General features: G+C 37.5%; 1 protein-coding gene across 5 annotated transcripts in view; it reads right to left on the reverse strand.

Moving 5' to 3' along the window:
- The window catches only part of CLASP1 (cytoplasmic linker associated protein 1), a 261001-nt gene that overhangs the window by 43523 nt on the left and 201149 nt on the right, over positions 1-16329 (reverse strand). For 3 of the 5 annotated variants that reach the window (XM_012727152.1, XM_012727132.1, XM_012727144.1), the window contains 7 exons: positions 15434-15457; positions 13839-14083; positions 12618-12681; positions 10041-10043; positions 9689-9852; positions 8115-8193; positions 6795-6938 (listed from right to left, as the gene is read on the reverse strand). In XM_012727152.1, the coding sequence (XP_012582606.1) occupies positions 6795-6938; positions 8115-8193; positions 9689-9852; positions 10041-10043; positions 12618-12681; positions 13839-14083; positions 15434-15457 (723 nt within the window). The remainder of the gene's footprint in view (positions 1-6794; positions 6939-8114; positions 8194-9688; positions 9853-10040; positions 10044-12617; positions 12682-13838; positions 14084-15433; positions 15458-16329) is intronic. The other 2 variants (XM_012727159.1, XM_012727136.1) reach the window with 1 other exon arrangement.

Here is a 16329-nt window from a genome sequence, read left to right on the forward strand (position 1 = left end):
ATATATATACATCTTTTTCTAATGTGATCCAAGCTCCAAAAATGGACAGTAAGTATTGTTTTAAATAAATTATTTTAAAATCTATTTTGTAGACAGACCTATTCTGTCTATAACCCTCTGTGTTAGTGAGAAGTCAGAACATTTGATTCCAAGCAAGGAAGAAACTAGGTTATATTTATCAATGGCATCAATATTCTCATTAAAAAGAACTCCAAAATTTGGAGAGGGGTTGAAGAGATTCATTTGAAAGAGTCAACAAGTGGACTATCAGTGTGTTAGGGAGAAAGGAGGTCCTAAAAGAACTGTGCAGAGTTTTGTGGACTCCACCCCCTAGTCCAGTGATTGGAAACTCCCAGCAATACCAAGAAGAGAACTGCGAGGACCCAAGGGGTGAGCTGAGCAGGCATTCTGGGAATTTTGGGGATCTCTCTCTCTCTCTCTCTCTCTCTCTCTCTCTCTCAGGTCATTTTCTATACTCTCTCTCTCTCGGGACCATGTGGTTATCAGTGTGTTACTAGAGTTCCAAGTCAGAAGAGCTGGTAGATGTTCTAGTTACCCTGTATCTCTCTCTTTCCCTGGGTGGTTCCTTTTCTGTTCCCCTTTTATAAATAAACCCATTATTGACTCTGTGTGAGCCTGCAGTACAATTAAATTTTAAGTGTGCGGGTGAGGACCCATAGGCAGGTAGCGCAGTTCACACTGGGTTGCCCTTTACAGTTGTTCTTGTCCAATCTTTGAACTTTTGCCTTCCAGAAGAGGCAGGGCCACTAAGCAGTTAGACAGAAAAACGCTGAGTACAACTTCTCTAATAGCCACCCCCAGAGCAATTTATTGCTATTTTAAAGCTTAAGTGTCATCTTAAAGGAAACAAATCCCACTCATGTCCCTAGAGTACAACTGGCATGTGTTTGTGTGTGTGGAGGGGGGATTATGAAGGCAAAAGATTCTTTGAAACTCACTGGCACTGTTTGAAAAGACCTCCCAGAGTTTTCAACTAACTTGAAATCCATGTGCCCTACAACAGAGTTTTTCCAGATAGGAGGTCCATGAGACTTTGACAAATACTTCAGTGTTGGTATTAATTAGGGCAAACTTAAAATTTGGGAAGAAAAGGGTTTTTTGAATTTATTGGACAACTACTTGCCCCCTTTAGGCAGTTAATAAAATTACTTTGCAGAGTCACTCAAAGGGAAGGTGTTTCAAAACCTTCACATATTTCTTATTGGGTATTCCTTAGTATTTCATTAAAATATGTGGAGGCCTGCCCTCGCATGGCTAATTTTTTGGAAAGGTAGTTAATTAAAAACCAAACACAAACATTTAACTAGGCACGCACATACACACGCTCACAAAGTATTATTTTAATTTTAGCTTTCTTCAAAATTTTCCAAGGGTCTTCACAAGGGTAATCAGTATTAATAATCTAAAATGCAAACAGTGATGTTTCTCTTTACAAATTAGTAGACAGTTTTAAATCTACCTGTTTACAATTTTCTTCCAAGTTTCCTTCTCCAGGCCCCGAGCAGGTTGAAGCTGACCTAGTGGGGAAATCCTCACCTACTCGACTACGCTGAAGTGAGGACTGACAAATAGGAAAGGTGGGAGGATTTAATAAGAGAGAAGAGGCACATGCTTAAACCATGGTTATCTGTAGCTGAAAGAGCATCTGGCTTCTTTTATAAAATCGCATAGGCACATATAATCTAAAAGTTAAGAATAATAACAACAGTAACCACCACTTTTAAACCTTGGTCATTTGTTAGGTCCTTAAGAAATCATAATCCTTCTTGGAAGTCGTGCAGTCTTGCTTTACATGATGAAACAAGATCAAAGAGGTCACAATGAGACTTGAAAGAGGCAGTCAGAGTTAAGCTGAGATTGAAATCTTAGTAGACGCCAAAACCCTTAGCTTTCTAGATTAGGCAATATAGCTATAATCAGATTAAAAAAAAACAATTAGAAATTTCAACTTTTAAGGCCTATTTATATACTTTTATTGTTTCAGGTAATAGCATCTTTATATTTTCTAGACTCTGTCATTTCCTATATTTCTCAAAACAACAGTTGGGGGCTGAAACTGCTACTCCATCTGATAAAGTAGGTGCTATAATATTAGAGAATCACATGTGATAAACAAACATACAGCAATTCTGAATGCTAAGATACAAACATACCAATAAAAATTCTAGTGCCATCACCATACTCCCTTTGATTGATGAGGAAAGCTTTATAGTGCAGCACAAAATCTGGTTCTACAAACAGTAGCAATAAAAGTAAAATAATCCTCAAAAGCATAACAAGAGTTGTGACAGCAAACGAGGCACTATCTACTTATGTTTTCATGTCTTTTGCTGCAATTAGCCCTCCCCAAAAAGACTTGAGGCAAGCATTCTTATTCTCATTTTATGGGTATTAAAAACAAGAACTCAGAGGTTAAATTACTTGCTCCACAATAACAGAGGTAGAAGTGAAAGTAGGCTAAACTCTAGAAAATTCCACCTCCTTTTTTCTAGAATCAAATACAATGTATTAAGCAAGGTTTAATGTTCGTTAGTAAGGTTTGGTCAACACAACTAGCTCGGATTCCCACACTCAAAAAAGGAAAGTTTCCTCTTGGAATAAAGCAGGCCTGTTAAAAAGCCTAGGAGGGGCTTTCCCATCTGTCCTAATCAGCTCCAGCCTGGTAAGCACACCTGCCCGAGGAGTGGCTTGTGATCTGGTTTTGGTAGTGTTTCTTCCCTCCTTTCAAAATATCTCAAATATTTAGAATCCCTTTCTCTCCAGTTTAAAATACCCGGAAACAATGAGCTAAAAAGGGCAAGATATTTAAAAGTAAAAGACAACAAACAGCATTATATCAGCTTAAAGTGTTTCCAAAGTGTTTCTGATCTAAAAAATATTAGAATGAATTACTCGATGTGCAAATCCCCAAGTACGGTGTGCGTAAAATTAGGATTCTCCATATTTGGGCTCAATATGAAAATTGGCTGCACAGATTTCAAACTGAACAGCTCTTCTAGCATTTCGAATATTAATTTGTCTTATTCTTAAGTTAAGCAGGATACCAACAGGAGAATGTGGTTCATGATCACAAAGTGTCTTAAATTGCCAATATCTCCCTAGTACCTAATATAACATTTTAGTAAGCCTGCAAATGAAATATATATTAATATATATATTAATAATATATATATACATTTTAAAAGACTAGTAAGAAAAGGCATCTTTAGTGTATTTAATTTCCTAGGTGAAAATGGTCCTTGATTTATTTATTTTTACACTAAGATCAAGTGTAAAAAATAAAAACTAAGATGATAGGGCAATTTCAGACCTCAGAATAGACTGATATACCATGTCACAATGTCTAAGTATATTAATTTGTTTAGGTACTGTATTCATTTAGACAATCTTTCAAATACATCTCAAATTCTCAGGCAAGGAAATCATGACGTACAACAGCATCTGTATTTATATAAATGTCCAATTTACAGTAGCAAAACATAACATTTAAATAAAAGTAATAAATTTGTCCCCAGGAAGGATTAATTAGCCCTAGTATCCAGTTTGTAGGTAAGTAGTTCAGGTACATAAGAAACATTTGAATTCTGTACTTTACCACACAAATTGACTTAAGCAACCATGGCTTACTAGTCACTCCAGGAGGTGTGCAACTGAAATGTGAAAATCCAGAGAATGCCCAGAATGGAAAGATGCATCTGCTAATAAGCTTGACCCTCATCACAATTTGCAGAGTTAAAAAAAGACAAAACTCCCATTTAAATAAGAGCCAAGGAATTGCCAAATAGCGATGCAACATTCCTGGCAGACAAACACTAAGGATGGTACCACATGGTCCCCCTTAAGTCCTATGTAACCCTTTCCTCAGGAGTAAGTAGTATTCCCAAATATTATAGATCATCACTCTCAAATTACCTTACAGGTAATTTGCAGCAGGGAGTGTGCAGATGGAATGAAGTTCCTCCCTAATCACCTGACTCAAAAGTGTGACTAGCCTGGCAGGTCTGACTTAATCAGGTGAATCCTTAAGATAGGAGAAAACTGAAAGTGAGTGTCTTCTAAGGCTCTGTTTTATCTTCTCTTTCAGATTTGAACAATAGTTTGGCGAATTATTCTTTTCCTTTGTATCTCATCCTTCAGTCCTGCCTCACTTCTGATGAGAAACCAGCTACTTTTCTTTCTGCGGCCTTCGTAGCTATACTGAGCTACTTCCCTCTTGCAGATTTTAGGATTCTCTGTTTTGTTCTTCAGTGTTCTGATTGTGGTGTATCTAGGTATGGATATATATGTTTATTTTCATTCTACTTAATGTTTATTGAGCTTCTCAGATACTTATTTTCCATCAAATCTGTGGGGGTTGGGGACAGTATTTTCAAATATTATTCTTCTATCTTTGGGGAAGCAAACTGATAAGAGATGGCAGATGGATAGCCTTTAACAACTGAGAATATTTTCTGTGAACAGTCAGCAAGAAAGCAGTCATCTGAGTTCTGCCAAGAACCAGCGAGCTATAAGAGAAGCCCTTGGCCGCAGATGACATTCAGGACCCAAACACAACCTCACTGGTCTGGCAAGATCTTGGACAGGCTAAAGGTGAGGTATTATATAATCCTTCTGATCAGGAAAGGTAAGCCTTACAAGCAAAATGCGGGGAAGACAGGCATTGTGAAGCAGCAACGGATAAACCAAAATAATTAAGTACTTACAATTATTCAAACAGTAAATGAACAAAATGATTTCCAACAATAAATTTAAAATCCTAACCGTATTTGACTTGACCTAGTTAAGGCTTTTGGAACCCCAGGCAAGACATCTTAAGGGAAAAAGTTCCTCAAATGTCTTGATTTATAAATTCTAGTTCAAAGTATTAATAGGCATGTCCATGAAAAATGAACAATGTGATCAAAAATACTTGCTCCTATCCAGGCTATAAGTAGATTAATGTGCAAATCTAAAACATGTTTTAGCACCACATGAAGGAAAATTTACCTAACATTTAACACAAAAGCCAATACACACACAGAAGCACATATCCTCATGGGTTATGACTAAAAATACAAAGCTACACTTGGAGTTTTTTGGTCGATCTTAAGAATTTGAAAAGTATTGTTTCTGAATTTCAAACCCACCAATCATTCAGCCACATTATTGCACCTTCCTTATCCAAACTGGCTTAATGGCTTAACTAAAAGCTGCCTTTGAAATGGTCTTCTGATAAATGTTGAGAAATTTTACAAAAGAACCATAAATCAAAAATACAAGTAATGTCTTCTAAGACGTGCCCGTGTTCCTAGAGCTTGAACATCTTCGTTCTTTCCTGAAGAAATCTTTCGGATAATTCTTCATCTCTCCTCCTTGAACTTCAATTAGAGAAGGAGCTAAGTGTTCATATGCCCTTGATTATACAACAACCTCACTAAGTATGCTGGGACCAGCCTTTCCATTTTCTCTGTCAATGCAGTAGAAAGAACTACATAGGTACAAAGCAAAAGGTTTTATTGGTAGGGATGGCTGTGTAAAGAGTCTAGTACAAGAAAAAAAAAAGTAAGATTCATCATTACAGACAAATTAATCAAAATCAGGTGTTTTTAGTTTGAAAGCAGAACGGATAAATCTGCCTTTTAGAATACTAACGGCTAGTAAGCTTACATATAAAGCAAAAAGAATGCACTCATAACCTAGGCACAGGATTTAACATTGACAGGAGAGAACAATACAAACACACAACAGCTTACTTATACTTTTTTGGATGATTACAATGTGTCAGGCTTTGATTAAGTGCCTTTGAATATAATGATTAATCAAACCTTCTACTATTCTAAATAGAACATTACCCAGTAATATAGAGATAACAGTATATATCACTCTTTATTATGTTATAGGCCTCCCAATGTGCCATTTCAGAAGTTAAGCAAACTATAAAAAACAACAAAAAAACTGGTTCCTCCGTGGTAATGCAACGGGTTAGGACCTCCCTGGTGACACAAGCTGGCCACAGCTGCTTCAGTGCCAGTTTGAGCCCTGGTCCCGGAGGTGATCCACATGGCGCAGCAGACCTCTTCTGTCTCTCCCGCTGCACCCCTCAGCAGTGTACTTTGTCAATCTGACTATTCTGCTCCCCACTCTGTCTCTGGTGAATCCTCTCACTGTCCCTGCCACCTCTGGCCTGTACCCCAGTTCTGTATGCATAAATAAATAAATCTTTAAAAAAAAGAAAAAAAAACACTATCTTGCTGTTACAGTGTCTCAAAACATCTCAATTGTGCTTTCTCACCTCACTTTCCCAAATCAAAGAAAGTATGTTCCAAGTATGATGCATAATCAGAAACTTTTGCCCCCTTCTCAAACTGAAGAATTTGTTTTATCTTAGCAAACTGTTGACTATATTTTACGCCTAGGCACCTTGTGGCCAGCTAGCCTCTGATCTGTAATGCTACCTTCAAAGTACATGTCATGAAATGGATACAAGGAAGCCCAATGTACTTGAAGAGAACTAACCCATTAGTCCTTTCACATTATAAAAATGTAAAACTGATAACTAAGAAAACCACAGCCCATTATACAAGATTTTAGATTTTCACTTGCCATTCAAATACTAGAAGTAGGTGGAGCTAGAGAGAAATAAAGGTGCAATAGCAATGTTTTGGCTTTCACAGAAAAGACATGATAAAGATTTACAAGGAGAATATTCCCCAATAAAAATACTCTCTATAAAAATATCAGTATTCTAAGAACAATCTGTAACTTAAGCAGTAACTTAACTCTCTTGTACCTACCTTTCTCACGTCTGAACTCTTTGGTTCTGTTGTCCAGGTTATAATTCTAGAAACAGCAAGCCTCGTCTCACTAGAGTTTACAAAATCTGTTGGATCCATCTGCCTAGCGAGAGATTCAATGTACTTCAGGATTGCAACTTTGACCTGAAATATGCAATTATTATAAACATTAGTGTACTTTGGAATAGAATTCTGAGCTGGACGGGCCCTCCCTGGTGGTGCAATGGGTTGAAGCACAGTGCTGTAAGGCTGTCTGAAGCTACTGCAGTGCAAGTTCGATCCCTAGCCAGGGAGCTGACCCACATGGTGCAGCAGACCTCTCCTGTCTTGCCCACTGTTCCCCTCAGCGGTGTATTTTAGCTGCCTGTTCTGCTCCTGACTCTGTCTCTGGTAGGTCCTCTCAACACCCACCAGGCCCAGGCTGTCCCCAGTTCTTGTATGCATAGATAAATCTTTAAAAAAAAATAATCCTGAGAGCTGGGAACAAGAAAAAAAAAAAGTAAACATTATTATGACTAGTAAGTTTGTAAAGAAGAACAGTATGCAACTCATTCTCCTCAGTTCAGACTGCCATTCCTGCAGAGACAGTGTCCTCACTTCTGCTGCATGACATTTACAGGGCAGCAGCCCAGGTGGGAGGGCCGTGGGATTTCTAGCTCTGGGAGGGCAAATTCAACTCTGCAGTTAGTTCTGTCTCCATTCTAAGCCATGTCTGAGGGAGCAGTTTCGGAAACTACAAATCTGATATTATACCCTAACTTTTCCAGTGATTGCTCAACTAGTTTTCATCACAAGAGAAGAGGGTCTGTCCTAAAACATCAACAAAGTTAATGATCAAAGAACAGAAGATTAACTCAAATTAACACATACCTTCCCTCAAATTTAGCCCTGTTATTATCGGTATGATTTCCTACAACATGTACCAATTCATTTCCGTGAGTTAGAATGTTAATATAAAAAAAAAAAAAAAGCCCAATACAGAACAATTTTCTAGTATAAAACTTAATTTAAAAAGAGTAATAATATCCAAATAATGGTGAAGATGTAGAACTAATGGACCTGTCACACACAGGAATATGATCTGGTACACCTTTATGGCAGTTTAAAAGTAATCCTACCCAGTAAATCAACCATTTCTAAACAAAGAGAAGGTACTCAAAAAAGAGAAATGGCATCATGTCCTCAAGAGATGTACAAGAATGCTCACAGAAGAATTTTCATGGTAGTCAAATATGATTAATGTAAAAAGAAATATGCTTTAAACAAATCTAAACCTCTAGAGATGACACTGTATGAAGCAAATGACAAATAGTTACTGACCTTGAGGTTAGGAGTTTGAGTTTGATCCACAATAAACCTCATCAATATGTTAAATTGTTGATCAAAGGGAAAGGAGTCCCTAGGGTTTTAAAAAGTTATGTATTATTAAACAGCCACATAAAAATGAAAAATATACTGCTGTAGACTAGTACATATAAAAGCAAGACTGCTCACATTGTTAAAAATAGTACTTTTCATACTAAATCTACATTATACAGAAAATTTAGGAAAAGGAAAATTTACTTTGAGTATGCTATTTTAAAATTAATCCATAAACTAGGGAAGAAAGTCCAATGAGCCTTTTAAGGAGTCTGTTCATCTTTTTTTCTGTCCAGCTACCTTTCCAAATATTGCTTATGCAAAAAACACTTCCAATTTCCAAATCTTTTCACATCCCGACGGGGCTTACACTGATTGTATTACAGCCCTTGGTTTTAGCTGAGTAACTGCTTATGATCTCTACTGGTCAGTCACCGCAGTAGTATGCCTGAGGAATGAGACAGCGAGCGATCTAACAGCTACAAAACACACACAGAAGCCTGGGGTCTTAGGAGCTCTTTTTGCACACTTCTTGTGTGTCTACTGATTCTGTTTCTTATAACCATCACCCATCTTCCACTCAATCAAGTAACTCTGGGGGGTTTTGGTTACTGAAAGTTAAAGTTCTCACCCTTAAAATACAATTACCACTATTAATTTAAAATTGCATATTTTACCGAAGTAACTTCCATACTAGTAAAGAAGAAATGCAAAGTAAACGTTGACTGCAATCGTCACTATAACATCAAGCAGTCTAGCCCATCATGACACAACAGACATTCTCACTAAGGAATATATCAATAATGGTCCACGAGTATATACAAAGGTAAGAGTACAGAAAAGGGAACCCTTACACACTGCTAGTGGGAATGTACACTGTTACAGTCAGTATGGAAGCGTCTTGAAAAATTAAAACTAATTCTACTACTGATGTAGCCAATCCACTTTTAAACATATACCAAAAAAAAGTGAAATCATTCTCAAAGAGCTGTCTCTACTCTCATGTTCACTGCAGCATCATTTATGACAGCAACGACATGGATGTCACTAAGTGTTACTGATAGAGGAATGGAAGAAGAAAATGTAGTGTAAGAATACAATAAAATGTTACTAAGCCATAAAAAAGGCAATCCTGTCATAATAACAACATGGGTGAAGCTTGAGGTTAAGTGATGGTGGTCAGAGAAAGACAAATACTACATGATCTTGCTTTTATATAGGAGCAAAAAAAAAAAAGTGAAATTATAGAAATAGAATCAAATGGTGGTTGGCATGGAGGGATGTGACATTATTCAAAGGGTTCAAAATTCTAGTCATAACATGAGTCAGTTCTGGGGATTTAAGGTAAAGCATAGCAATTAGAGTTAATAATGTATTTAATATTTGAAAGTTGCTAACACAGGACATCTTAAATGTTGTCACCCCCATTACATCAAAGGTAATTATCAAGGATATGTTAACTAGCCTCACTGTAACAATCCTTTATCAATATACAGTTATCAAGTTATAAATGGCCGAGCCACTAACACACTTACCTTGTGACATCTAGAGCCTTCTGAACTTTTGCTTGCACAGATCCAAGTAAATCTGCTCCCATTTTCTTAAGTAATTGTGTGAGAAGAACAAAAAGCCAGTCTTGCAAGTCATCCTTATGAATTATTATAAAGTCCACAAGAGTCTCCAAAAACATACTGAAAACCTAGACACAAATGACACCCAATATTTTACATACTTAATTCATGATTTCCTCCAAAGTCTGTAAAACATTAGAAGTGCCCACACTACTTTTTCCCACTCTCTTAACTTATAAGACGTTAACAATTGGTTATAGGATAGAAGGCAAATGTATTAAAGAAAATAGATGAAGGAAGGAGCATTGAAACTTACTCTCTGTTGTGAATTCCACAGCAAACCAGGCCATGCAACAAAACAAATTCCATGTTAGTCTGATGTGAATTAATACCATTTTCATGCAGTTTCTTAAAAGGCCTACAGAGGCTACAAACTGATAAAATACTATGTCCTCCCTCAATTTGCCTTTAGAATTCAGTATGAGAAACTAATTTTGCTGAAAAGTATTCATTTACTACTGGAGGCCTGCCTCTTTCTCTTTCAAAAAAAAAGTACTTTGAAACATCATCATGCTATATCCTATTGTTGTTCATTACCAAGCATTCAACAAATTCTATTACAGGATAAGGAAAAAAAAAAAAATCTGTGTATACATTTCATTTCATTCATCTATTCTGAGGTATACCAATCCCAATGTTATAAGTATAAAAGATTATGGCTTAGAATAAAAGGTACTGATAGTTCACATGACACTCATCTACTGTGAAACAGTTACTACTATCTGAGGTAGGAGAGAAACTAGAGAAACTACAATAGAATGTATCTGAGCTAATTTCAGAGAGCTAAGTAGCTTTGTGTTTCCTACTTGGTTAATGAGTCTAGCTATACTGGGAAAACCCAGCCATCATATACCTCCTTAGTTCTAGCACAGAAACTATTAACCACGAGTGGTCTCCCGACAGAGAGCTCGAAAAAATCAGTGAGCCCAATTTGTGGAATTCCTGCTTTAGCTCAAAGGCAGCGAGCAAATGTTAACTAAACTGAGACCTCCAAACTCACTGTACAAGAGCCTTCTGATGGAAACAAATTTCCTTCTTTATCCTCACATTCTGGTTCTGAATCAGCAATCTAGAGGTGACAGGTAACAGAAATTTCATCAATGTCCAAAGCTATCGAATACCCCTTACGCTATAAATCTTATGACTCTAAGGTGTATGCTTTAAATATTAACTGATATTAGTACTACCTCGGAAAAATATCTTTAATTATCTTTGGATGTTTGTGGCCTTTAAACTCAGCTTTCCTGGATTTTATTAATATCCTCCAATGTTAACTGTGAGAATGAGGCATGTTAAGACATGCTTTAAGACTGACATTGAATGAAAATAACTGCCACCAAAATAAATAAATAAAACACATAGAGAAGTCCAACATTCATTGTCTCACACACCCCTGAATACCTCAAAAGACAGGGATCACAACTTGCTTTCCATCCGCCTAGCCTAATGGATACTCAGTAATATGTTGCAGGGTTGGAGGGGTAGATGGATGCGGACACCATAAGGTCGGTTCCCAGGAGGAAGGAAGGGCAGGAAAAAAATGGTGATCACAGTAACTAGCTGGATCACAAATCCTGGCTCTGACAGGTGGTTTCTGCTGGTGTGATTGTGAAGAGGGCCATATGACTAGGAAAACTGCATTTCAGCTGCTTTAATCCTACATGTCAAGTATGTAAAACCTGCCTCTATTGATTTGAGGTTCTATCAACTTCTGCTTTTATTTCTGTTGGTTCTTCAAACTTTAACTTTCCCGATAGCTTATTACCCTGTTTTTTCTTTAGCATCTAACAGCTTTAAGGGCAAACTAACTGAACCTCCCAAACAATGCTATCTGTGACGATAGAGATCCAGGGAAACTTGTGCAGAGGGCTCCTCTCTCAGTAGAGAGCAGTGGTCCCATACTCATGGCTGTTTTCCCCTCAATGGGTGCTCCTAATTAAAAAGACAGTCCTCAGTGCTCTCCTTGGCCCCCAGAAGCCAGCTAAGCAGCCACTATCTAACAAGTCCCTGGGGACAGCAAGATTCTGCTTGGGAAATAACTTAACCTGTTTTATGGAATAATCTTTTAAAACCTTATCCTATATAGGGAAGTTCTATACAGGGAATATACATATACATACATACATACATATATATATACATATAAACATATGTATATATATATGTATGTATTTTTTTTTACTGCTTTCATCATTACTTTAATTTTATTTAAAGGCAATACATTGTAATACAATGATATATTTTGAGGCCCAGCCCACTGTCTGGCTAATCTGAGGTACTCAAAATTATTTGAGGAAAGGATGCATCTGATTCTCTCCATGATTAACTCTTACTTGAAACATAGCATTTTATTTGAAGTTTCACTGACATTTAAAGTTTCGAAGAATTTGTTTTAAAAGATACAATGAATTATTGCTGGAACTGCTGTTAAATTTTTAAGGTCTAAATTTCTCTATGGGGACTCATCTCTCATTTTTTAAAAAGATTTAAAATTTTTTTTTATTCATAAAAGAACTGGGGTACAGGCCAGAGTTGCAGTGGGTGAGGGGATTCACCAGAGACAGAGTGGGGAGCAGAACAGGCAGACAGAAATACACCCTTGAGGGAGCAGAGGGAAGGTCAGGAGAGGTCTGCCCTGCCACGTGGATCACCTCCCTGGCCCGGAATTGAACTTGTACTGCAGTGGTGGTGGCGAACAGCTTCACAGTGCTGCACTTTAAAACCACACTGTGCCACCCGGGAGGGCCCTATCGCTCATTCTTAAGCAGTGATTCATACAGTTCACACAGTCATGCAGACAGGGCTGTAAATAAGGCACAGTTCCCACACTTGCCTTGCTGTGAGGGTCAGCAAACATTCGGGTGAAGATCTCACACAATCTTTTCAATTCTACTCGACTGGAAGGGAGAAACGAAAACAAATGAATTTAAAATTTAGTAAGTCAATACTAAGATTAGTTATAGCTGTCCTTTTAGAAATCTTTTTCTTTCAGTCAACTTCTAACACCTTTTTATAATTTATATATAATGAAATTTCTTTCATAAGTGAACTGTCTTAATTCATGATGAAATTAAACAGCCATGATAGTTTTGTTCTAATTTTAAGATAAGGAAACTGAGTCTCAGAGAGGGATTACCCAAGCTCACATCTGTGGAAGTTTCATAGGCATTAGCTGAATCCTGATCATTTCATTCTAGGTCTGTTTTTTATACTTGCCACAGATGAGAGACTGTAGGATAAACTATGAAAAGCATGGGCTTTGGAGTCAGTGAGACCTGATTTTAAACTCATCTGTGACAAAGACAAAATGCCCTGATAGTTTTATGTCCATATCAGTCAAATAGGATGACAGCTATCTCCATGGCTGCTGAAAGGATTAAAGGGAACACACCATGCCGATGATGTGTTGAAAACAAAGCAAACGCTCATTTCTCATCAGTGGCCCTTTGCCTTTTCTCATCCTTTACCACTGAATTGGCTTTTTTACTTCAAGGCTTGACAGAACTGTCATCTCTACTCCAAACCATCCCCGAGATTCCTCTTCATACAGATGAGTGAGTCAGGTCAGCAATTAGCTATAGCTTTACCTTTAACATTTTAAACAGGCAACCTAGTTTAGACTGATGATAATCAATAGACTGAGGTAACACATTACTATTCTAAAGCACTCTACTTTAATATGTCTGTACTATGCATATTTATAAGCAATATGTGTATATATGCATATGTGTATTGAAAATGTTAGAATGATACTGCGCTCATTAGCCACAAAAGTTGAATAAACCACACCAATCTTCAGACTTGCTTTATTTTTTTAATCTAAACTACAAGCCTTACCAAGATTTCTCAAATAATACCAAACAAATGTGAATCACATAGCAACCAATTATTTTATAAACCTAATAAATTACAGAGTATATGTCTATTTCAGAGTCTCAGGAATGCCTGTCCCACCACCTGACTGTGTCAGGACTCCACAGACAGCAGGGAAACCGTTTAAGTCTCTGGTAAGTATAACATGGGACTCAATCTTCATCCACAACCTTGGCCTCACCTCAGTGTTCTTTGGCTCTTCAGTAAGTTCTGCAGGCCTAGAAGCCCTTCTTTCCTCTCTGACCAGTTTGAACTAGCACAGTGGTTGAGAACTTCTGCTACGTCCTCGGTCTGCCGCAGATAATGGGGAATGCCACCATTCCTGGAGCCATATGAGCGCTCCGAGCAAACACTCGAGGCATCACTGTTGGCATCATCATCAGAATACATCCCATATGGCTCATATCTCCTCCTCACAGGCTTCTTCTGCCAGATCCAATGGGGAATGGGGGTGATCAAGGAAGAAATGGAAAGGCGAAATGACCATGAGTCATACAAACAAAATCAACAACAGAGAGTTAAATGTAAAAAGTAACACACACACACAACATATGGCACACACCACTCTTCTGTGCTTAGATCAGGGAAATAAAAACAGAAAGGCAGTCTTCCAGAAGGTGTAGTAAGGAATAAACAGAGTCTTCCAGAAGGTGTAATAAGGGAAGAAGTGTGGTCTCTAGCAGAGCCTGTGGGCTCCTCAGTAAGGCTGACTTGGGCTGTGATCCTGCTGCCACCACTGACCGGCTACATGATTTCAGAAAGTCTCCTAATCTTTCTGCTTCAATATCCCCAGCTTTAGGAAGATAATAATCTACTTCTCGTAGGTTTGTCGTAAGGATGAAGCATATATGTGAAATAACCTGGCTTAGCACCTGACACGCTGCAAGGTAAGTGTACCCACCAGCCTTTATCCAATCAAAAGTAATGTATTTTGAGCTTCACTGACAGGCAAATTTGTCTAAGTAGTCAACTTTCCTTAACAAAATCTGAAACTGAAATGCCAGTGGCAGAACATCTTACGTCAAGAGACTTTCAGATTATCTGAATCACTTTCATTAAGGATTTACTTCAAGTTTTACAAGACAAATAGACTTCCTGCAGACTGTAATACCAACTTCATTAACTTCCCTGAATATAATGAATATATTCATTTATCCTGATTGTGTATACATATATATACATTTATCCTGATTATTAAAGTTTAATTCAGAAATAACAGAGCGATGGCTATATGAAATAACATTTTAAAAATATTTTTACTAAAAGAAAAATCAGAGCTATTGATATTAAATTGTATAAATTTTCTAATAATAGCCTTGTACATACATCCAAATTACTCAGCAGAGTTTTGTCTTAAGTCTACTTTCCTATTGTGATTATTAGCACCTTTTTTTACTCTCAGAAGTATCCTTTATTAGGATGATGAATTAGTTATAGAATCATTATATTTGTATACAAACTAGATTCCTAAAAAAAAAAAAGTTGAATACATTTCATCCATGAAATAATAATGACAGAGTAGACACATAGTGAGTTAAAAAAAAAAACAAAAACACTAATAGAAGGAGCAGAGCTTGACATTCAAAATAAACACTCAAACAATGGGAAAGATGACTGATTCCATCATTAATAAAAGCATCACTAGATTCAACAAAATCATAATTCAGACCAGAATTTCCATACTATGCTACTTTTTGTTGATTTCACTAGTTCCTAGAGGAAATATACTTGCAACAGAAAAAAAAAGTTGTAAAACAAAAGTTAAAGCACTGGTACCTTGCTCCTGGAGTCTCCTAACAGCTGTAGGCAGGAAAATATTGAAGGATGGGGAAAAAGCATAGAGAATTATGTCAGAAGCATATGTGGGGATTGTTTTTGCAACAAAAGTGTACAGCAAAACATATCTTAGCAAACCAAAAACATAGGTTAGCAAGCGATTCATATCAAGCGAATAATAATAAAGAAAGCTTTTACAATGGCATTTCCTAACCCTTTAAATCACTTAAAAGACCTTTCCAGGACTGGCTAAAATGCTCTCTACACTACTGAGGTGGATCTCTCTGATCACCACTAATCTTGCCGTCTGTTTCTAAGATCCACCTGTCAGCTCCCAGGAGGCCTCTATTCTTTGAGGCAGGGAGATTCTTGGACCATTCCTGGGCTTTCTTGGCTGAGGCTGGTCACTCAGAGAGCTAGAAGTTTGGGCAAAAGGAATAGGGCAGCTGGAGTGTAATGGGAGCTGGAGCGCAGAGCACAGCCCATGTGAAGAAAAGCTTAAGCTCAAACTCTCAAAACCCATTCTGTCTTCTAGAACTTTGTATACAGTCCCTTGTAGACTCCCTTCTTGGAGGAACTAAGAAATTCTTCCGCTTTAACAAGAAATCCCATTTCACAAAGGGTTTTGCACATTCATCATTTCCCATCCCTCTCACTTCCATTCCAAGGGGCTCTGAACAAACAGAAGACAGATTCTAAATGATGCAACTTGGAAGGAAAAACTGCTCCACAGAATTCTACTCTAGCGTCTGACAATTAAGTTAAAGTCATGGTTAGAACCATTATCCTGAACTCCATAAAGGGCTGATAACAGTGCTGGTCAGGCAGCCCATGCTCACAAGAAAAGCATTATGAAAGGGGCAAACTGCTGGCTCATACTTTTGTCAAAGAAATCT

Source organism: Condylura cristata, unplaced genomic scaffold (assembly GCF_000260355.1).
Source record: "Condylura cristata isolate star-nosed mole 26May11 unplaced genomic scaffold, ConCri1.0 scaffold00002, whole genome shotgun sequence".
In the NCBI taxonomy this organism is placed as follows: domain Eukaryota; kingdom Metazoa; phylum Chordata; class Mammalia; order Eulipotyphla; family Talpidae; genus Condylura; species Condylura cristata.